The sequence below is a fragment of the Phalacrocorax aristotelis genome, chromosome 9 (genome assembly GCF_949628215.1).
Source record: "Phalacrocorax aristotelis chromosome 9, bGulAri2.1, whole genome shotgun sequence".
NCBI lineage: Eukaryota > Metazoa > Chordata > Aves > Suliformes > Phalacrocoracidae > Phalacrocorax > Phalacrocorax aristotelis.
The window spans coordinates 35,715,015-35,738,196 of record NC_134284.1 but is presented as its reverse complement, the minus strand read 5'-3'; the positions used below and the strand labels follow the sequence as shown (position 1 = coordinate 35,738,196).

Genomic DNA, 23,182 nt, shown 5'->3' with positions numbered 1-23,182 from the left:
GAAATAAAATACATATATACTCACAGAAAAAGCTTAGAGTGCAGCAAATACACTAAGGTTATAAGTTGCTTAACTGTAATTTGAAAAATACCAGAAATAAGATTGCTTGTGAAATTTTCACTTAGTTCTTTGATGCATCTCCCCTGTAACAGTATTCAGCTGCACATAGTATGTTCTCTCAAAAACTGTGTCTCAGTCTTGGCACGTGGAATATGAATAGGCAGCTATTCCACAGTTTCACAAAGACAAAGAAAACATGGTAGAACTAGGCTGTCTACTCTCTTGACATCAAAAATACCAATGCCGCCCCGACAAAACGTTTCTTACCTGTTCTTAAAAAACCTCCAGCAGCGGGGACTGCACACCTGCCCCAGCCACACCACTGCCGCACACAACGACCCTCTGCAGAGCAGCCAGCAAGGAAAACAAGACAAGCAGCAGAGGCCTTACGAAGCAAATACCTGCAGTAGTTCAAGACCTTGCACCTCCAAAATCCATCGCACCTCCCTCCTGCTGTTTCTCACCGCCACAGTAGGTGCGTTACCACGAGACGTGCCCACCCCGCAAGCCACCATGGGTTTTATTGGGCCCACTCTGCTATATTAGAAGTATTAAAGGAAAAATATTGCTCCTGTAATCTCTTTCAATTCTCCTCTCTTGTACAGGGTTTCTTAGATCGTGAATAAGCAGGCTGATAAAAAAATCACTTTACTGTGAGCCACAAAGGGTCATCGCCTGGTCCTAATCCTGACACCCCTGCAGCAGACCCCCTCACAAGGGTAAAAGCAGCACTACCCTGCTACTGTGCAGCAGCTTCCCGAGCTGCCTGGGAGCAAACGAATGCTGCAATACAGGAAAACCAGGCCTAGAGAAGTGCACGTGCATATGCTCTCTCAGAATTGTGGATTTTGGGTTGGTGGGAGTTTATTTTTTCTTGCTGTTCTGTAAATAGTCTTGAATCTGTCAGCATTAAGTGCAGGTAGCTTACACCAGCAGTCTTCAACATGTGGGCAGGGAATTTCTTCCAATAAGCCCACAAAAGATTAAGACAAACACTGCTTTTAAGGAGGCTTAAATTCCCTGCAGAGCACTGCTCAACATTTTTAGGGGATCCATATACAGGAACGTGCTTGCAAGCTGAAAGTAATAGTGCTCTCATTCTGTGATAATGCTGCTGAGTTTGCACCCTAGTCCTGCGCTGGCCTGTTCCTCATCACATCTACTTTCACTCTTCAGTACTATTTATGACATTTTAAAAGTAAATATTCCTCCTACCACTGAACAGGCAGGTAGTATCTCTTCTCCACAGGCAAGATTTGTGATTCTCTTAAAATGGGGGCTGCTACTCTAATCTGTGTAGGTTCCTTTATATTATTTTAAAAGTTATTTTTGTAAATGTAATTCTCAAGAAAATAGAAAATACAAGCAATGTACTACGAATAGTGGCTCACAATTTAAGTTCCAGAGTTTTAACAACTCTGCATCTGCTACCTCCCATGGTATCCTGGTATCAGCTGGGGACTTCCTTGACATGACAGAGGTCATTCTGCAAATGCAGAGCCTGTGCACTGCAGCAAATCTGAAACTAATGAAAACCTACAATAAACTGACAGTTTAAAAAAAAAAAAAAAAAAAGCAGTGCATCTCGACCTAAATACAAACAAAACGCATCACCAAGATCTGCTGAGAGTCCCCCCACATGCTGTTAGTCATCAAAATGCCCTTGTGGAGGCTGATGGAAAGGATTTTGTTAGTCTTGGCTCCAAACACTGTTTGGAGAAAGCGCACAGAAACCCAAGAGGCAACGCTTTCATTGAAGATTCCCAAGGCCAAAGTGGCAAGTACTTGTGCTATAAAAACTGAAGTTACGCTAGCCAACTAATACTCAAATACACCAGTTCATTCAGGAAAAAGCTAAGTTTACATCACGTTTTTGGAAATAGATGACTTGGGACTCTCAGAGAGCACAAGTACAGATCACTTGCATACCAACCAGTTGCATCAATACTGAGCTTCAATGGGGGAAATGATCTTTTTAAATTATTTTTTTTTTTTAATACACAGCTCCTCACTCTCTAGGCTTAGTTTTACAAAAAAGACTCACTTAAATACCAGGCAGTTTTGTAAAAAGCACAAAAGGAGATCACTACTATTTGAGAAGTTCTAAAAAAATCATGCTCCACTTCCACCAGCACCCTTATGTCAGCTTCACTGCTGCCCCTTTCAAGCATTCTTTTCACCTGAAACCAAAGATCTAACATTTTCATCAACATCAGCACTTCACTTAACTACTTTAAGGTTTCATTTCTGTGGCTTTAAGATAGTATTTCACAGGAAAGTCTGAGGAATGCCAATTGTGATTTGCGTCCTTTTCTACTGAGGGACTTCACAAAGCGGCCGGTCGAAGTATAATAAACATAACCTCCAACCTTTCTCTTCCTCTGCAGTCACTCAGCCTGTAACTGCACCACTGCTTTAGCATGATGGTCTCAGGAAATACACCAGTGGCTCCTATTAGACCACTGATACTTTTTTTTGTTGTTGGGGTGGGAAGGGGGGCTTGTATGCCCAGAGTTTTCTTACAGCTTTGCCAGCAAAGCCAGTTGATTTCATAACAGATACTGGTGGGTTTTTTTCCTGAAAATGTTGCTTTACATTTAACTATACACAGAAAAAAACCCAAACAAACAAAAGATAAAAGGATTAATTTCATCACTCATACAAGCATGACCTTAAGAAACATATACATATATATATAAACAAAAGTACAGGATACCTGCATACATATGGTACGTTAATCTTTCGATTAATTTCACAACTGTTCCTCCTTTGATGATAGGAATGCCATTCCTGCTTTGCAAGTTGTCCTCAAAAACAATGTTATCCTCTGAGTCTTCCACTACAAAACGATACACGCTTGGGCTGGGCAACCTTAGTGGCTGTTCATTTTCTTCTTGCAGTAATACTGAATCAAGCATCCTATCCAGAGTACTGCGATACTGGAGGGAAATCAGAGCTGCCATCCAATTACTCTTCTCTTCAGCAGACTTGGCAGCAAACAGTATACTGTTTTCATCTTTAGACACCAGTTCAAAAGCATGTTTGTATTCAGATGTGTCATCTTTATCAATAATCTGTATTTTCCTCATGATAATTTTTTCCTTCAGTCTATACTCTGCGTTGCTGTAACCAGGAAGCCGTGACTGACCATGATTAGTTTTACAGCTGATCATTAAACCATCAAACAGAAAGATGTGGCGTTCATGTTTGGCTCCTATTTTTGTCAAGCCACCTTCCATTATGAATTCATTACAACACTGCCCAATATCTTTGCCTTCCCAGCCATCAATATTTTTCTGGATTTCATTCATTTTCTTGATGGCCAAGTGCTTGCTTCTTATCTGTCGGTTATAGAAGCGACAGACTGGCTCCCTTGAAGGAATAAAAGAAAAAGTCACAATGGGCACATTCCACATTTGCCTTCCCAAGAGACCAAAAAAAAAAAAAAAAAAATCAACTAAAGTAACTGTTTATATCATTATTTATCTGCTCTAAATATGCCCCAATCAAGTTTACTGTTCCAAATAAACCACATGCACTGCTTTAGTTAGGGAAAGAACAAGATATTGCCATTATTCATAGAAGTGGACTGTGACGGTTTTGGGCTGCTACTTCATTTACAATGAAAACTGGGATAAAGACATGCCTTGAAAAGGAAATACACACATTATCTAACAAAAAAAAATTACAATTCCTTCCACATCATTTATCTCCTTCTCTGCCAACTTTGGGAAACCAGGGTAGTTCTGTGGATGATTACCCAGGCCGACGTCTTGGGGAGTGTTTGCTGTAAATGCGCTCCATGCTGCACTGCAGATTCAGAAGAGCAGTAATGGCTTGTTTTAAGCACTCCCGATCCTCTTCATCTTCACTGCACTCCTGCAGTTGCTGTGACATAATAAACATTTTTGTTTCAGATTTGTCTAATTTATAAAAGGGTAGGAAGACTTACAAACATCCTCACACAGGGTTACCTGCAGTACTCAGTGAAGTTGGTGACTTCAAGTCAATGCAAGAGTTATTACTAGAAGCACAAACTAGCTATGCATGTAACTGAAAATATTTGTCAGATATTCAGGAAAAGTCAGTAGATACTCAACAGGAGAGAGGAGGCGGCAGATTAGAAGGATAACGCTTTACCCTTTCGCTGAGAGCCAATGCTAATTGTCAGACACTGTTTTTCCTGTTCTTTTCCAACAATGTCCTGTTTCACCACCGATTTTATTAAATTGTTTGGAAGTTTGAAATAGGCGAGAATTAAATGGGGTTTTATATAACTATGTGTAATATTCCTTCAATGAGTCAATTAACATTTTAGAGCAAATTTAAAAGTCAGAATGTCCAAGAACCTCTCTGCTTCTTACCATTCTAAATTCTGCCATGTTCAGCAAACCCACCTATTTCAAGAAATGTCATTTTTGCATGTTGCAGGCTAACACAGTAAAAGAAAAAAGTCTGAAATTCAAGATTTGCTACTAATAGCAAAATGTAAAGACAGTGAGAATCAGCATATTTCCCTTTTATAAAGACTAGATCCGTCTCTACCACTAGGCAGAAACTTCTTGAATTAGGAAATTCAACAGGCTTTCATGTCATCTCCATACACTTGGTACCATTATGCTTTGAGCAAAGCCTATTCACGGAGTTCCTCTTTTTGGTTCTTTAAGGTGATCACTCCTAAAATACTACTGATATAAGCAAGAGAGATTTTTCTTTTTAATCCCTTTCATCTTAAAGATAGTATGATTTTTTTTTAAAGAAGATTTAAGCAAACAGATTGCTGGGCAAAATCAAGACAATATGCCACGCAGTTTTGGATAAACTCTGTTTTACCTACATACTTTAAGAGAAATCTTACTTACAATCACTCAGCATGGCAGAAGCCTTCTTTTCCTTTCCCCACTACGTTCCCTCAGCAAGGATATGTAGCTTCCTCTAAAAGTAATTGAGAGAACAGGATTTGACCAGATTGGTCCACTCTCTTCATGTAATTTAAATTCCTAAAATTTTTATTTTTCACATGCCCAAACAACCTCCATCTTGCATATTAGAGAAATGAAAGTTTCATGGCCAAAAATTTCTGGGAAGTTTATGAGCTGAGGAACAGTACAGGGAAGGGAAAAATGTCTACCTCTGTGGAAATCCTTGTTTTTATTTACTATCGGCCACAGAAACACAAAGAACATAAAAATGGTGTGAAAAGATGACAAATGCAAAATCCTGAAGGTAAGAAAAGCTACTAAGTCTGATAAAATACTCTTTCTCCTCACATGTCCTGTGCAGAACTTCTTGCACCCTCCCTCCAAAGGGAGCTGTGTTTGGCACTTAACAGACACCAAATGGCATGTTTTGCTTTTATTGTATTAAAAAAGAAAAAATACACATATTTGGAAGTAATTAACCCATTTCTACACCTTAACGCATAGATCCCTGAAGATCAGGCAGATTACCTGAAGCACATCTCATTCTCTGTAATCACTGGACTAACATCTGCTTTTCCAAATGCCAGTTCGTAACAAGCATCTTTCCAATTAAAAGAGCAGATACAAAAGCATAACATACTTGCTAGACAGAGGAAATATGTAAATCTTTAGAAAAGGAGGTCCTGCTTATGCTGCATATATTTGAAATACCAGTGATGATAAACTGAGAATATTAATTTCTCAGTACAGAAATCTGTCAGAGAATAGTAATGAAGAACACCGTTCACTTAAAAAAACTATATCATGGTGATCCGGTGGGATACTGACTGGGGTTTCTCTCTCAGTCAATGGCTGTCAATGATTAGGTAACAGCGGGAAAGATCAAAAGGTGGAATTTCATACGTTTTGGATTACTTGATAACAACATAGTGAGTCACATGCAAGAATTAGGGGCAATAATCTGCCTGCAAGTCACATGAGAAGGAAGGATATACTCTACAGTCAGCACAGGAAAGCCTTCCTGGACTTGATCAGACCTCTGCTTACCCTCAGGATTTTTATGATATATCTAACTGGCACCATGCTCAGGATTTGGATGGGTTGTACGACCCCTCGAGTTCTTTGCGTTGCGTTCAACAAACAATATTTCTGGAACTCTGGTGTCAGAGACATTTATGAACACACACCTGGAGCTTGAAATTTTGATGGAACGCTAAGCTCTCCTCTACACTGCCAACATTAAGGTGCTCATGCTTGGAAATGTCAAGTATAGTGCTTTAGACCCGAATAATCCGATAATCAATTAAAGATGTCACAATCAGAATATATTTGGGTTACCCGTTTGCAAGATCTACCAACTTTTGATCACTACCACTTTTTTCCTACAAGACAGTTTTATTTCATTAGCGTGACTTCCTTCAGCCTTTGCCATCATCGGTCATTCCAAAACTACCTACAGCAGGTTCATTTGCTGTCAATACTTGAACAAGCGATCAACATTAAAGTGACATCAGGGCATGCCCTCTGACTCAAGGTGTTCAAAGGCTATTTCCTGGTGACCTCTACACAGCTGCTAATGAAGAGCAGACAAAACAAACAAATGCAACAAGGGGGTCTCAAAAGCATATCCAACCCCTGTGCCTCTTGCTTCGGCAAAGGAAGAGTCTCTCATGCAGATCCAGCACCAGAGGCTGCAAAAATGAATTTTTGCACAAAGGGGAAAAGTTCTGGACCCTGAAAGAATTTTCAGGCTTTTCACACTTTAATTTCCTTCACTTTAGTTTTGCTGTTTTGCAAAAGAGCAAACACTGAGGCCTGCGCTCCTGTAAATCATTATTTTATTTACCTCCCAATTCACTAGGGTTTTGGGTAACTTTCTTTAGGAGCAACAGTCTCAGCTTCTCTCCCTACTGAAGCGTGAAAGCATTTTGAGTATTCTGTTGCTTTTCTGCTTCCATTTTTATTAAGTCTTATTCAATCAAGGTTCCTAGAGACAAATACAATGGTAACAAGGAAGCAGTACCAACAGTTTATAATATATTAATATTGTTGAATAAATACCTTCTCTATCCCTAAAAGACATTGCTTTTTAAAAATCGTTGCTGTAAATTTAAGATGTTTTCAAAACACAACAAAAAAATTCAAATTTAAACCTGCAACTGAAGTGATCACAACTAAAGATTCTGCATTTATTATTATTCACTACAGTGTGATACTGAAGATCTCTGCTCTGCTCTATATTCACAAGGTTAGAAAGACTCAAGACAGCCAAGTGTCACCCTCTGCAGCTGAATTCTAATTCTATTCAGAAACCTTGTATGTTGTGGATAAAGTTCGTATTTAATCATTTTCACAACTAAAAATTCCCTCGTTACAAAAGGTATTGTATTATATTATATGTCATGCAGCGTCCTGCTGTGTTGTTATCCAAGTTCAAAACAAATAAAAGAAACAACTAAGTGTTTTTGCGCTGTCTGCCAGGCCTCATTCTTCAAAGATATAAGGCAATTTTAAGAAGGTACATGTATAACCTGATCCTATCAATATTAACTGGAGTTACGAGCAGGCTCAGAGCTCCCAAGAGACAGAAAACTCCTGCAGCACTACAGATTTAAGACAGGCTATCAAAAACAAATTATCTTCTCTGTGCCATGGTTTAAAACATAAATAGTAACCACCCTTTCCTGTCACTGAAGAAAAAATTATGAAGTTTACATGCAAAGCATTTAATCTTAAATTCTGAAAACACCCTAAACTGCTCAATAAGGCATAACATTAATGTTTCTCTAAAAAGCGGACAAAAACTACACAGCTTGTAAAATCAGTTAAATGTTTAGCGTCTCCCAAAGCTGCAGCGTATGATTTCATTCTTTAATTTCATACTGATGCACTCCACTTCCCAGCTTTAAGGCACAATGGGTCATTAATTAGCCTGACCTTCAGCATAATACAGGTCACTAATCCAATTACGTCTTTTAAACGTGAAAGAAGAACATTTTAAGAAGTTCCAGACCATTATCGTATGCAACTGACCCTTGCAGAAAGGGAAGCTCCACTATTTTGAGAGAGACATATTTACGAAGCTATCAGTGCTCGCTTCACAGCAAGGCTGGCAGAACCCTGCCGTGCTTCTGCTGCCAGCCTTTAGTTCTTTGATCAGTTTATTTTCTTTTGGAAGATGTCCTTTAAAGATGTCATAAAACATAAGCTTTATGAAGGCAACTATGACAATGTAAAGTTTCTGTCTGCAACAGAGTCAGCGCAGTAATCTAGAGAAAAGTTCACTGAAGTTCGGGTTATTTGGGGTTGGTTGGGGTTTTTTTTTTAAGCTTTATTAACTTTTTTCTAAACTGACTATCAATAGAAATGCTTAGAGGCTTAGAATTTATTGACACCACTTGGATTTAAACCTTTATATGAAATATTGGTCATCCATACGTTGGGGGTGTGTGGTTCATGGGTCAAAATAAATCATCCTCATTTTCACTTGTTTAAATCAGGATACGCGTAAAATCACAGGAGACGTAATGAAAACAAGACTAAACTTAAAGAAAAAAAAAAAAGGAATATGTGCCAGACATTAACTATAGACCTGGGCTTAAAACAATTGCCATTTTTTGGATTGAGACTCTTGAGAAAATGTTTTATTGTATTATATGTAAGTTCTATGTTGCAAAGCTTCCTTTTCTTCCTTCATACAAGTAAATCCTTTGAAATACAAAGGAATACTATACATACAACACACATGACATGCCTGTACAACACTGCTAGTATGACTTTTCACATTGAGAACTTGCAAGTGTAATTTCTGCTGCTATTAACAAAATGTCAGCTATAGCCAGAGGATATTTCACCTGTTTAATTTAAGTATATCCCAGTTAGTTAATAATTCACTTACCCTTATAAGCATTACGAACTTCCCCAACACAATGGAGCAAATAGAAACCTTTTTTTACGTTATCCTCAGCTACTTAAAAAAACCTCCAATCTAAGTGTTTTTCACGATACTGCATTTTCTACAGCAATGTTATTTCTTCTTATTCAAGAATGCTTATTATAAATTTCAGATGTTAAATTTCTGCTGACTGCTGGCCTCTCTTCTCATAACTCACAGCAAAAACATTTGCTTGTAAGCAAAAAGTTACATGCTTAGTTATTTTTTGGCTTTTAGCTGTTATACCCAAGGGAAGTATCTACTGATGTGAACCACCTTGCTAGCGCACATCAGAATAAAATATGTGCGAGTGATCTGTGGTCAAACCAATAGAGGCTGTTCTAAAATAAGTAATGCCTCAACAGGCAGAATTGCTCATAAATATGGACTAGATGCCAACCTAAACAACTTGTACGGTAAGACCCCTGAAGTTATGCCCTACAGGAATAACTTTTTATCATCTAAACCAGAATTCCATAAAGCCTGACATTTCATCAATGTCATTTCTTTGAAGATAGAAAGTAAGAAAATAATAGTGCTTATCTTCATTCCTGCTCAATATGGAGAAAAGTGTGGTATGCTACAAAAAATGGTGGGTTTTGCTGTATTTCTTCCATTTAGGACTCAGGACAAATGGCTGAACATTAAGAATGGATTATTCTGACCCCATTGAAAGGAAGCACCTCCCCAACCCCCAAAACAGGATCAGCTGAGCTGCAACTGGAGCATGACTTAAGGCTGAGGATACTGAATTAAGCTTAGCTTTTCCTGAGCGAACAAAAAATTCAGAACTCAAGGAAAGAAGAAATCAGATTTGCATATTACATTTTTAACTATACCAGAACTCAAGTTCAATAAGGTTTAATAAAATCTAGTTACTTAAAATGTTCATATCAGAGCAACAGATGCTTTTGAAGACCTTTTTACATTATTTTACTTTTCAGTCTAACTGGTGTCAGACTACTGTTTTCATATCTGAATTTTCAGAAGCAGTAAGTAAAATCTAGCTGCCTGTTTAAAAGCTCAGATTCTCCCCATTAAGACATGTTTTTGGCAAGAAACAAGAGCGTGGCTTCATTTACCTGTAGTAACTCAAAGTAGTGCAAACAATGATAGACCGGGATAAGCATCAGTCGTGGGAGGACGTATCGCACAGCTTCTTTAAACCCTTCAGCAGTAGACTGAAAAGGAAAAATAAACAGGGTTACTTACACTGAAATACTCAAAATGGAACTGGACAAAGCCCTGAAGTTAGCACTGCTTTGAGCAAGATGGTTGTGCCAGACACATCCAGGCTGTCCCCTCCGATCTATATTACTCTCTTCTTACATCTAGTAGTAGAAGAGGACAATAAAGTATGCAAAAACATTTCTGTCTCATGAGACTCTTTATAAGATTCAGAGACACATAAATGCTCTGACATCAAGGAAACAGAACCTGTAAACACACTCGTCCTGCAAGCACGCTTATCCATCAACAGCTTTGGGTGGATTTTGATGCATATGCACTAGGGAACCCATAGATCTGAAAACACTCCGAATCCCCTAAGAGAAGCTGGCGCAATCTCCTCCTTCAAATGGTAACCAGCTGGATAGTCCATATTTTTGTCAGCAGTAGTAAATTAAACATAAGAAGCTAGAGGACCAAGTTACCCTCAAGTCATTTTCTAAGCATCCTTTAATTCACATAGAGGTGCTCACATCGCAATCACCAGTGCCTTTCTATTTCAGCACTGTCTGCCCACCTCAATAGCGTTAGTTCAAGGTGACACCACCTAGAAATAATGCACTGTCTATGGCTATGCTGCAGGCCTTATTGCCCAGTCAACAGTTACAGAATGCAGAAAATGCTTGAATACATTTTGAAAGCAGTTCATACCCATTTCCAAAAGAACATGGTTTACCCTGGGCCACAGTTTGCTGTAGAATTTAAAGAAAACACTGGAATGTGAAAGACCAGCCAGGACTCCCATACAGTCTAATAAACTTGTCACCAACTTCACTCATGTCCTCTCCTCCCAATTACGTACACTGTGCTTCAGTTTACATCCAACATACCACAGAAATATGGAGGTCTCATCAAGTACTGAAGAAATTAATATTAGTATCTCCTTTCTCGCAGAAACTGAGAATCATAAGTTTGTGACTTAGAAAATTAGTTAGAAAACTTTTCCCATCCCCAGCAGTTAACTAACACAATAATTCAGGTTGTAAGATGAGTGGTTTTCCAAAAGGATGGTGAAACCCCTGCCATCTTCCACATGTTGTGGTTTAACCCCAGTCAGCAACTCAGCCCCCGCCAGCTGCTCGCTCACCCCCTCACCTCCCCACCCACCCCCGCAGTGGGATAGGGGAAAGAAGCAGAAGAGTACAAGCGAGAAAATTCATGGGTTGAGATAAAGACAATTTAACAGGTAAAGCAAAACCTGCACACAGAAGCAAAGCAAACCAAGGAATTCATTCCCTCCTTCCCATGGGCAGGCGGGTGCTCAGCCATCCACAGGAAAGCAGGGCTCCATCACGCGTAATGGTGACTTGGGAAGACAAACGCCATCGCTCCCAACGTCCCCCCCCTTCCTCCTTCTTTCCCCAGCTCGATATACTGAGCACTATGTCTTATGGTGTGGGACATCCCTGGGGTCAGTTGGGGGCAGCTGTCCCAGCTGTGTCCCCTCCCAACCCCTTGTGTCCCCCCACCCCCTCACTGGTGGGGTGGGGTGAGAGGCAGAAAAAGCCCTGACCCTGTGCAAGCCCTGCACAGCGATAACTAGAACATCCCTGTGTTATCAATACTGTTTCCAGCACAAATCCAAAGCACAGCCCCGTATTAGCTACTCTGAAGAAAATTAACTCTATCCCAGCCAAAACCAGCACACATACCAAGCTAACTATTGAACAGAAACTGAATTACCTGATCTCCTTTTTGGAAATGACCTCTCCCCCGTTTAAGACTTCCGGCTGCATCTCTCTGCAGTTGTCAGAGACAGCTCATATACGTCCACAGCTCAGAGCTTGGACCTCTGCCTTTACCCCACAGCTTGGAGAAAAAGTGAAGGAACATCCCCTAGGAAAGCCCAAACCTTTCTATGATGATGAGAGTCAGAAAGTAGGCCAGATGCACTGCCAAATGACTTGATCACCGGTTTAATCTGGAATAGGGCTTTGGGCTTTATATTTCCTAGAGGGGTGGGTAAAGGGCCTTACTTCATTCACCAAGTCATATTTAAGAGCAAGATGATCCAGCTTACCAAGCGCTCAGAGCTGAAGAAGAAACACTCACCCCAAAGGAATGGCTTGGAGGAATCTCAGCTTGCAGAGGCATGGGCCCCAGTGAACTGTACAAACTAAGCTCTACTACAACGGGTTTAGCTGGCAGCACTACTGACCGAAGCTCAGCAGCTTCTCTAAGTGCATTTCTGAACACAAGCTCAGTCTCCTGAACAGTAGTCTTTAATAGATCTGCCATGCTGGCAGCAGGAAGTAATAAAAATAATAATAAAAATAATAATAATCACAGATGATCTTGCTGGATAGTCCTATTAAAGAAATGACTCAAGAAACACTGCCAGTCCCAGCCTCAACGCCAAACAAGGGGGCCCGAAATGTGTAAGGAAGAAAGTGAAAATGTTGTGCCTGGATGCCTGTGTTTAGCATTAAAAGGCAAAACAGAAAGAGAAATGGCAGGTATGAGAGGTCACTCTCTATTCCTAGGCAAGAGACTGATGTGAGGAAATTAAAAAAAAACCCAAAACTGCAAAAGATTCACGGATGGGTCAGATCTCTGTGTCCAGTTTTAGAAGAATAAGCAGAGTCCAAATATCTTACACTGAAGAAAGGTCAGAATCTAGAGGATTTCTTCCTCCGTAGAAAGTCCAGAGTTACTGACAAAATCCAAACCTTTGAAACAGGAGAACTAAAGCCATTCGGTATTTCTCATTTGCACTCACCTGAAAGTGGAGAGCAACAGCAGGTTTTGCCATTAAGTTATTAAAATGCTCATGAAATTGTGGAGAGAGAATATCCTGGGACAAGGTTTCATATGGATCAAAGGCTTGCTCCTAAATAAAAACAGAGAATTATATACATACATGAAGGACGCAAGATATTTCTGACCCAGCTGGTACAGTTAATTCCTTTATTAGGCTGATACGCAAGTGGAACTTTTCAAGAAAAGATCAATTTTGCAAAACAAATATTCAGTAAACCACAAACCTTTTTCACTTCCAAATTTTAAACGCACGCAACATTTTCTCAGCATTCCTCAATCTCACCATACGTATCACTAACACAAACTTTTTTACTGAAGCAGTGGGAACCAAGGTAAGTTCTTGCTTTCAGTCCACCCACATTTCATCTAGAGCGGCAATTTACCCCCCTCTGTCAATAAAGAATGACACTTTAGAAAGAGGTAAAGATGAACTCTGGAGACTGTCACAAGGAGGCATTATTGTACCACCACCACTTCAGGATGCATCACATAAGAATGGTCAGTCCTAAGCACTGGACTTCTGCACCCTTTTCTGGTCATGCCATAAGGCTGGGAAAATATCTCACTCCGGGACAACGCAGGTAGTCTGAAAGAGTCTCAGAGTGACACCAAGAGTTTCAGGTGCAAGAATTATGACTCTGGATGGAGTACCTGGCTGTGATTCTGTTTATCAGCTACAGCAGGATGGGATAAAAACCTGACTGTACATGAATCTCTGCAGGACTAATTTATGACTGCTCATAGATCACCTGCTCCAAAACCTGTCATCAGGCTGTTCCCGAGTCTCTGCAGATTCATTGGGCTGAATCACTCATGAATCACCGGGTTATCCGGTGCTGATGGCACGATGCCCAGAATAAGCACATACCTCTTTTCACCTGAATGCAGAAGTGCTTGTCAGAATACAGGCTGCAGAACTTGGGAGTACCAAACACCACAAAGGCTCATTTGAACATTCAGGTAAAGCCTCAAATCTTCCGTTGCAGAGGGTCCAGGGGATTTCCTACCTTACTCATGGGGCAGCTGCAGTTAAACCCTTTGCCGGGAGGAGAGGCACAGAATGCACTCTCTTTTCACATGCAAATTATAATGAACACTCTCAACTCTCCTCATCAAGTTCTAATCATCGCTGTCCACTCACATTAGATTGTATCTGGGAAGGGGGATGAAGGGGGGGGGGGAACGTCTGGCACTTCAGCAGCGGCAGCTGAAGAAAAATTATTACACTCTAACTGACCAGGCTGGTTTTCTTAAGCAGAATCTGAATCCAGGGTACACCCTGTCTGTTTTTCTGTTTACTCCACGCCTGCCCACCATCTGCAAGCATACAACACAAGGGTCTTATTTTACAACATCGAAACTAAAGACGGGGGACAATTACACTGCATATCCAGATTCTCTTTGCCATACTAACCAAGAAAAAAATGAACAAAAACCTCTGCAGAAGCAGTAAATCAGCCATGGGGCGGGGGTCCGGCTGCTCCAGAGCTGGTAAGCAGGAATGGACAGGACAGATGGCTGCAGCTGCTCCACCGGCCAGGTCCCCCACGCCACAGGACGCAAGCAGAGAGCACAGAGAGCAGGGCTGGAACTACTACTCAAAATGTAATCTTGCATGCAAATCTACTGGGGGAGCCACACCAACACATATTTATTCTGTGCTGTCTTTTTAAACTTTTTACTGCATTTTAGAAGGGTTTTCAGTTTCTTCCACTCAGACTTTAATCAGTCTTTCAAAGTTTTGGTTTTGTTTTTTGAACACAAGATTGAAACAAACTGCATTAGCTAGCTTCCCCAAGAGATTAATAAAAAAAAAAAAAGGGACTTTTTACACATGTAATGTTGCAAATGTTGCACAAATATGGAGACGTTAACTTGATGCCCACGTAAGTTATCTTAACGCAGCACACAGTTCTGGATTGGTGTTTGCTATAGTGCACTGGTTTCCAACTTTTTTGCGTTGTGGATACCAAAAACGTCTCCTATGGAAACGTAAATACCAGCATAACAAATTTAGATGCTAACAACCTCCCTTCACTAGCTGCATTCTGACAAGGCTTCAAACTAGGCGCAGAGACACCCAGCCCTCAGTTCTGAGGTCCTCCTGCCACTAGCTGAACGTCACTAAAGAGATTAATCGAAGGCAATCATTAAAATACGTTGTTGTAGTCAGAATTGTAAAAGTTACCAAGTAAGATTTTTTTACCAGCATATTAACAAATATCCATCTCCCACTTGTGTGTCAGGCATCAAGTTTCTGAATTTTCTCCACACCAGTTTTATTTTCCCCATACTTCCTTATCTCAAAAACACTACAATATTTATGTTTAAACCTTCCAGAAAACATGCAGAAAAACAGACACAGCAAGAAGATTCTAGCTTGCAAGGGTTGTTTGCTTTTAATTACCCTTCCAAATAAGTTGAAAGACCTTTATAATGGAAACACTAAGCGAGCAAGCCTGGCAGTAAGATAGGCAGAGCAAATAAACACTTCACTTTCATTTCTCTCTTTAATGATCCCTTTTGCAAATACTCACAGAAAGATGAGCTCAACATGTGAGATGATCAAATGAACAACCTAGTTATTAAGTAGGTCTTGCTCCATATTAACTGAATTGTTAAATTCAAATATACTGCCTGTGTAAAAAGGAGGTTTGAAGAATAATCTGTTTTTCTTCATCTCCTATTTAAGTTTTTCAGGTAATGAAAATCAAGTGATATTTTTACTCATTGAAAGGATTTGTTTCCCTTAAAGGACAGAACGCCTACAAGTAACTTTTGCAATAAACTGAGATATGTATGTTTTCTAGGATAGTGCTCTACTATTTGAAATTAAGTCTTTTTTTCAATCTTAAGGTAATAGCCACTATAATTCATTGTTCAGATGCTTCTCCTTATCATTATGTAAGCAATTACACTTTGCCATCTTAAGAGCTGAGACCTAGTCAGCTGGACTTTCCTACTGATACGTCACGGGGGGCTTACTGAAGTAACGCCAGCAAAAATTTATCTTTATGGTATATTCCTGAGTGAGTGGCACATGCGCTGAAGGACCCATATTCTTCATGGCCACAGAAATATAACTGTTCTCCTGACGCTACTGGTGTGTTCAGACAGTCCCAAGATTTTCAAAAAATGAGCATAAAAGTGAAATGGAAATATTATGGGTTGTCATTTTCTTGATAAAACATAATTTTAAGATGAAAAAGCATAAGCTTCACATGCACTATGTGGTTCATCTGAGATACTTTCTCTCACCCTCAGGCCAGAGCATCTCATTTGACTTCCTCTGTGATACAGTCCACATGGTTTACATTATTACGTTTTGGTTCAGAAAACTGGGCTCAATGCACCTTTTCAGAAAAAGCAGATTCAATTTAAACACGGCCAAAGACAGGAAAAACTCCACACCTACCTCGGTAATTTGTTCCAAGAGTCAGCTCCCGTCACAGTTAAAAAGGTGTGGTGTATTTCTAAGCCAAACTGTCCTCTTGCCTTTCAGATACTGCTTTTTTGCTGTGCACCTCTCTGCTGAATTCCAGAGTTGTTTTGTACTCTATTTTCAGGTCACGAAGGTACCTATATACCTATCCTATTTTGACTAAGCTGAGCGCTATCTCACTGTAAAGCACTTTCTCAAAAACTTTATTTTTGTGACTCTCCTCTGTAGTCCTTCCAGTATTTCGATGCCCATAAAAAACCAACCTGACAAAGTAACTTAATAACGTTCCAGTATGAGCCACACCAAATCCACATGCAGTGTCTTCCCTTATTCCTACCCTTTAATATCTATTTTATAGGTGAATGGGTATCAATAGCACTTTTTGCTGCGATACTGAACAGTAAGCTTCTGTTCAGTTGCACATCTGTTTTGATACTTCATTCCTTCCCAGAGTTACTGCTTTGCAGAGACATTTCCCATTCCAGACATACAAAATGCATTTGCCTGAATTAAGAACACATTTTGTCCGAGTTAACTCACTGTCCAGGGTAACGCAAGTCACTCATCTTGCGGATCTATGTCCAACGGCTGTGATTTTTGGGTAGCCTGGGCCTGACACCAACGCCTACAAAAATCGAAGCACCACCTTCCTTCAATAAGCAATCCCAAGTAATTACTTTTCAAATCCACACCCCTGTAGGATCGTAGCAATTCATTCCCACTCTGAAATAAGATTTTAGTTTTGCGCTTACCTGCCTGATACCATTTCTGCCACAAAAAACACACTTTACCTTATCTACTAAGGAACAGGTAGGGAAGATCTCTGTTCAGAACTTATTAAAAGGACTTTTTACAGCTGCAAATTTATCGGAGATATCAGAGTAATGACCAAAAGTTTACTAAGAAACTAAAACAATCAGTGATTTAAGAAAAAAACCCCAAAGAACAACAAAACGCTGTACCTCTGCAAGATCCTCAAAGCAGCTGCCAGCCAGCGGATGAGGACTGCTTTCATCAGTCATTTCAACAGTATCTTCAATTAATCCTAAAAGCTTCACCGTCAACTCATGAATATCTGAAATGTTGCTAAATATCACATCGATATCCTGCAAATAAAATGCATCTTAGTAGAGTTTAAAACAATTTATTTTGCTCATGTAAATATCGGAGCATTTTTTGTGAAGTCTGAACCAAGAGGTAAGTGGAGAGGAGCCAACAAAAAGCTAGGAAGAAAGTTAAATTATGTGGTCTTCCCAGCCCTGCAGGCTTGTCTGGGCACATCCAGCCTTGCACAATTCTCACCCCAGCACACCATCCTTCCAGGCCGGAGCAGCAGCAGTCCCAGTACAGGCTGTTCAGTGCTTTGGACAGAAACTCCTGGCCCTTTCAGCCACAATGCACAGCTGTTATTTTCCCCTCTGCTGATTCTTGTCTCTCAGATCACAACAGGAAAGAGGCAATTTAAAGCAGCTCCAAGGTCAGATCCTCTAAACCACAGGTAAAACTAAAGCAGCAACTTGGCTACTTCAGCAGAACACTACACCTAGGTACAGAGGAGGAATCGGCAGCTTCCCTTTCCAAATTACACTTTTATATTTTTCAAATCCACACACCACAAACACACCCAAGTAGGCAGCCCCTTCCAATGACCTGCATTCTTCTTCTGACCCCTCTGAAACACGCTTCTCGGAAGCCTTCTCTGCCCCAACCTAACACTGCAGAGCTTGCTTGACCTCCTGCCAGCGCCCAGACCATGGCAATCTCTTCGTGGGAACAAGCAATCTCAAAACTTCTCATAGCCGTTCCCATGTAACAGATGAATATTCCTCAGCTCCAAAACATCGCTCCCTTCTCCTCCCATCATCTTTGCTTGAATTCTGTCCCCACATCTGCACAATTCTCCGATATCCTGTCAGTTACTGAGGAACCTCCACACCCAGCCATAATGGGAGTGTCTCTTGCTGCCTCTCTTCTTATCTTGCTGGTATCACCTATGAATCCCAGGTCAGGATCTGCTGGCCTAGTCCCCTTCTTCCTCCCACAGGAAGGATTCACTAATCTCTCATTGCTACTCTTCTACAAGAGTTGTGCTTCCTTTTTAGGCTCCAGCATCCTGAAAACAGTATTTGCCACACATAAAATTTCAATCAAATATTCCAATTGCTTATCACATTGAGGTTCCCTTCACAGTCAGCCACACACTTCAGAATCCAAAGCCAAGGGCTGTTTCACTTGTAGTTTCTGCAGATAGGGGTTCCCTGGCGTAGACTTCAAACGTCAATTCAGGCATTCGTCTGCATTCAGTGTATGCATTTTTGTATTGAGCAAAAGTGTAACTATTACGTACATGACCAAGTGACTCCAGCTACTGCTGGCATCCGACAGGCAATCGTGTCCATTACGGTTCACTCTGAGAGCAGCACTCTTCATACTATTAACAGCAATTCCTCCATTTTATATTTCATATACAGTCGACACTCATTATGCACTGACATACAATAAATCAAATTTAATTTTACCTCCAACACAGTGAATGTAATATTGATACATTATGGCTGCTAATGGAGCAACTAGCATTACACGTCAATAACCTATTAAAGGACTTACATTAGGTGTGAACAGTTTTCTGTTTGATAGGAAAGCTTCCCGAAATACTTTTATTATCAGATTCAACTCCCGCAGATATTGCCTCTCTTCTGCAATTTCGTTTCTCACTAGGTCATAGTAGTTGAGTTCCCCAGAAGAAGAGGGCTCATCTTCACACAGAGAAACCAAACCAATGTCGTCCTGATCAAACATATCCATCAAAACCTAGCAAAGAAATTAAAAAAAAAAATTACACACAAGCCTGATTTTTACACTTGGCTCAAGCTCAGCTATTTCAATGTGTTCAGAGAAATCCTTTGAGTTTTTAATACAATACTTTCTGTGATCACTTTCACAAGGGAGTAATATTTAAACTTTGGCAGCAGAAGGCTGGATCAGTTGCCAAAGCCATTTTCCCCTTTATAAGTTAGTACGACCTAGAAAACAAGTTACAATTCATGCAGAACCAAGTTTGAAAACAAGGCATCTTGCATAAGCCTTTGACAAACCCCTCTCGCTAAAGATAAAATTAAACAAAAATGTTTCTCATTTTTATGAGGATGAAAATGAAATGTCTTTTCTGTATTACAAAGAAGGAAAAAGCTGTCATGACAAAGCAACAGGAGGACAGCAACACAGCTGAGAAATAAAGGACATAATTTTCTGTCCTTACATTGTTTTGTAAGAACTACTACTGTTCCAAAACTTAACAGGCTTAACTTAAACTTAAGTCTTTACTGTGACAGGTCTGGCATGAATAAGGAGAGAAGCTTCTGCATTTGAATAAGACCGGTCTCTCCTTCCTATCCTAGTTTGGATATATCTTCTAAGAAGAAAAAACAAAAAATCCCACCTTTGTATCTGTCCAAAAGACTATTTTCATCCCAACTCCTTACCTTATCAGCACACATTGATACTTTAATGTCCTGCTGGGAGATCTCAAAGTGTCGTATATTGAAAACATAGTTTCCAGCCAGCTTTAAAATGTCAGCTGAGATGTACTCTAAGACAGCCACAATATACAGAGAGACATGGTAATCTACCTTATAACCTAGGACTTCCTGCAAATTGAAAACAAGAGGGGGGGGGGGAAAAGCACTATTTATTCCAGAAATTAGTTTGGGATGACAACTAACACATTCAGTTTTCTAATGAAATTGATCTTGTCTGTGTTGATATTTACAGCAATGTAACAGGCAGGGCAAAGGACAACAGACAGCAATTTGATCAGTTGCTGCAAAGGAAATGTTTGCAAATACTTCCTTGTGCTATTTTGCCATATATGAATAGACGAAAAGCTACAGAACTTTCAATAATCCTTCCTCTAAAAATGACAGTCCTAAAAATAGGGTTCCTTCAAGGAAGGGACTTCACTGGAGCCACTCCCGTACTTCAGTTTTAGTCTCTATCTATGCTTATTGCAGGACTCTGGCCTAATCTGGACTCTGGAGAAAAGAGCATGCTCCATTTTGAATTGTTCTTGATGGGCAAAGTTGTCTTTTGTGAAACCACAGACTATATGCTCAACCTGTTATGTACTGTGATTCATTTTAGTCCATCCTTTACATTTGGCTGAACTAAGCTACCTGTACCCTTGCGTTACATAAAATAATTAAACTTTAATTATTAAAGTCTGAACAGAGGAAAACCCAGGATGGGCATTGCATGTTCTTCCTGTAACACATGCTCCATGGTCTCCAGAGCACACACCGCACGGTGACAGGGCCCTCAAGAATACGTATAGGTAAGTTCATGCATTTGAATAATGTAGTCTTGTTCTTATCGTATTTTGATGCATCTTCTAAAAATCAGATTCTGTGCCTATGTCCACACACTTCTAAACCAGACTTCATGAAAGAAAACCAGTGTGGTCTAGCAAGATCTTATCTAATGCTGCTTTCTCTTCTAACATCTCTTCCCCTCTCAAACTGTCACAAACTGACACATTATTTATAAGAACACAGTGACTACATCTGAAAAAGTGCTGTAATTTCTGCTTATGCTTGAATAATGTTTCCTCAGTGCAGCTGGAAACTCTGGTGCAACAATGCCACCACTGGAGAAAAGCATTTTTTAAGCTATGAACATAAAGCAAAATTGATAGAAAAATGAAATACCAAAAAAGAGCAGTGTTTGGATCAGCCTGAATCTACAGATTAAGCACTGATCTAAAAGTGATTAAACACTGATCCAAAAATCAGATTTTTTAATTATTTTGTTTAATTTATCATTTTAAAAATCCCTCTACAGGGGCACGGTATGAAGACATGCTTCCTGTGCGACACTAACAGCTGCGTGTAAGCAAGGAGCTCTATAGCTGTTATAAGTAACGTGGCATCTAAGAACTGAGATGGCCACTCTCCTCCTCCAAACCCACCAACAATAAAGTCTGCATTTGGTCTTCTGTTACAGTGTTGCAGATCTATCGCTTTTAAAACCAAGGCATCAGTGACATTCAACAGTAACTGAAAGGACACTGATACTCATCTCAGTTGACAGTATACAAGGAACAGGATCTACTTGTTCTTTCCTCTTCTATTTTGGCTTCTGCAGCATTTTGAAACAAATAAAGGCATCAAAACAGTTCTACTGAAGTAGGTAAGGTATTTGAGTTTGTTTGGGTTTTATTTATGCTAAAAACTAGTCATATTTCAAACTAGAGTAACATTAACACACTAATGTCTAGAACTTGATGAACTTAGGTATCTACATTTATTACGTACTATAATATATTCATCCTGTTCTATGGCGACTTTACTCTTTCAGCCAATATGAGAAACTTACCTAATTTCACACAAATTAAAGAAATGCTTTAAAGGTTATGCTGGAGGGCAATAATACAGCTGGGGGTGGGTGGTGGGCAGAAGCAGCAGTCATTAGGCTGTTGGTTTAAGTACCTTTAATAAAGGATGTATTTTGTCCACAGGTAGCAGGAGAGGGTTTCTTCTTTTTCGTTTCTCTATAGCAGACTGCGCATCAGCAATCGCCCACTTGTCTATTGGATGAGGAAATGTCTTTTGAACACGCTCCTGTCCAAACACAGAGTGCACTTAGATTAACCGCAGTAATCAGAGAGAAGTTTAAAAAAAAAGAAAACAAACGGCAAATTACTTCCCCTGCAGTATAGACAATTATCCTCCTCCTCAGTGCTTGCACCACATTTTCCTAACTGCTCTCTCCTCCTTACCCAACTCAGCTTCGCTCTTTTCAATAATCCCAAACAACCTCCCCTCCCTAAGCACGAAGAACTCATTCAAACCTCCTGCTCCTGATCTTTTCTTCATAAGGGCAGCAAGAAACCTCAGCTGAGACAAGAAGCCCAATACAAACAACATCAGGAAGCACTGAACAGTTTACAGTCTCAATGAAAAAAACAAACCCAAGTCAGTATTGTTCCTATTTCATAGAAGTCCAGAGTGTAACTTGTCCTGTACCAGATCAAGTTTATGGCAGAAATTAAAAATCAAGTTCAGGATCCTCTAGCTAGGAGGAGCGCTGTGATTCATGAAAAAGGCTGGCTATAACACTGGACTCCAGCAGCCCACAGAGGAGCACCATCCTGCTGCGCAGACAGTCACAGTGGCTGCAGTTTACAGCCCCCGCTACCGTGGCAAACTGTATGCAACCTCAGGTCACTTTTATATAGATTCACATTTCAACAGCTGCTGTAGGAACAGGCGAGATGGGCCCCCCAACAGAACAAACTGCTTTGGGCAGCAGTGCCACCCTTCAGCAGCCCCCAGCTATGCGTGCGCAAGACCCCACTCCTGCTTTCCATCAAATTCTCTGGGCTTCCCTCTGCAGCCCCCGTGAGCTGGGGAATTCAGCGCTGGTAGAATGAACCTAATCTGAACTCTGATGACTGCTTCTTAAGTGACTTTGGAAAACACAGATTATTTCTGTTTGGTTGTTTGTTTTTTCTAGGTTAGATAGCTGTTCCATAATGAATGCAAAAGGCACATGCGCTGTCTTCCAGGACACTTGTGACTGCCACGGCTCTGTTCTGTTCTCAGGGGGGAGTAGCAGCGATCACCTCCTGCCGTGCAAGCCACTACCATGCCCTCACTCCACCTGGCACTGCCAGGCTGGCACAGCATGCGGTGCGGTGCCGTACCCGACCTCTGCTTTGGACCTGGGCCACAACGGGGCCTGGATGGGTGATAACCCTTAAAGGAGATGTTTTCTAGATGAGCTGAAGAAAAATGGTGAAATCTACATGTCCCTTTGATAAAAAGATTTTTGCGCATATTC

General features: G+C 40.4%; 1 protein-coding gene across 1 annotated transcript in view; it reads right to left on the bottom strand.

Annotated features, from left to right (window-relative positions):
* SOS2 (SOS Ras/Rho guanine nucleotide exchange factor 2) overlaps positions 1-23,182 on the bottom strand; it is a 55,780-nt gene that overhangs the window by 17,529 nt on the left and 15,069 nt on the right. Inside the window, exons 3-10 of the mRNA XM_075104383.1 lie at positions 21,829-21,960; positions 19,828-19,992; positions 18,953-19,156; positions 17,308-17,451; positions 12,863-12,973; positions 9,999-10,097; positions 3,821-3,948; positions 2,777-3,432 (exon numbers count right to left, since the gene is read on the bottom strand). Of these exons, the coding sequence (XP_074960484.1) occupies positions 2,777-3,432; positions 3,821-3,948; positions 9,999-10,097; positions 12,863-12,973; positions 17,308-17,451; positions 18,953-19,156; positions 19,828-19,992; positions 21,829-21,960 (1,639 nt within the window). The remainder of the gene's footprint in view (positions 1-2,776; positions 3,433-3,820; positions 3,949-9,998; positions 10,098-12,862; positions 12,974-17,307; positions 17,452-18,952; positions 19,157-19,827; positions 19,993-21,828; positions 21,961-23,182) is intronic.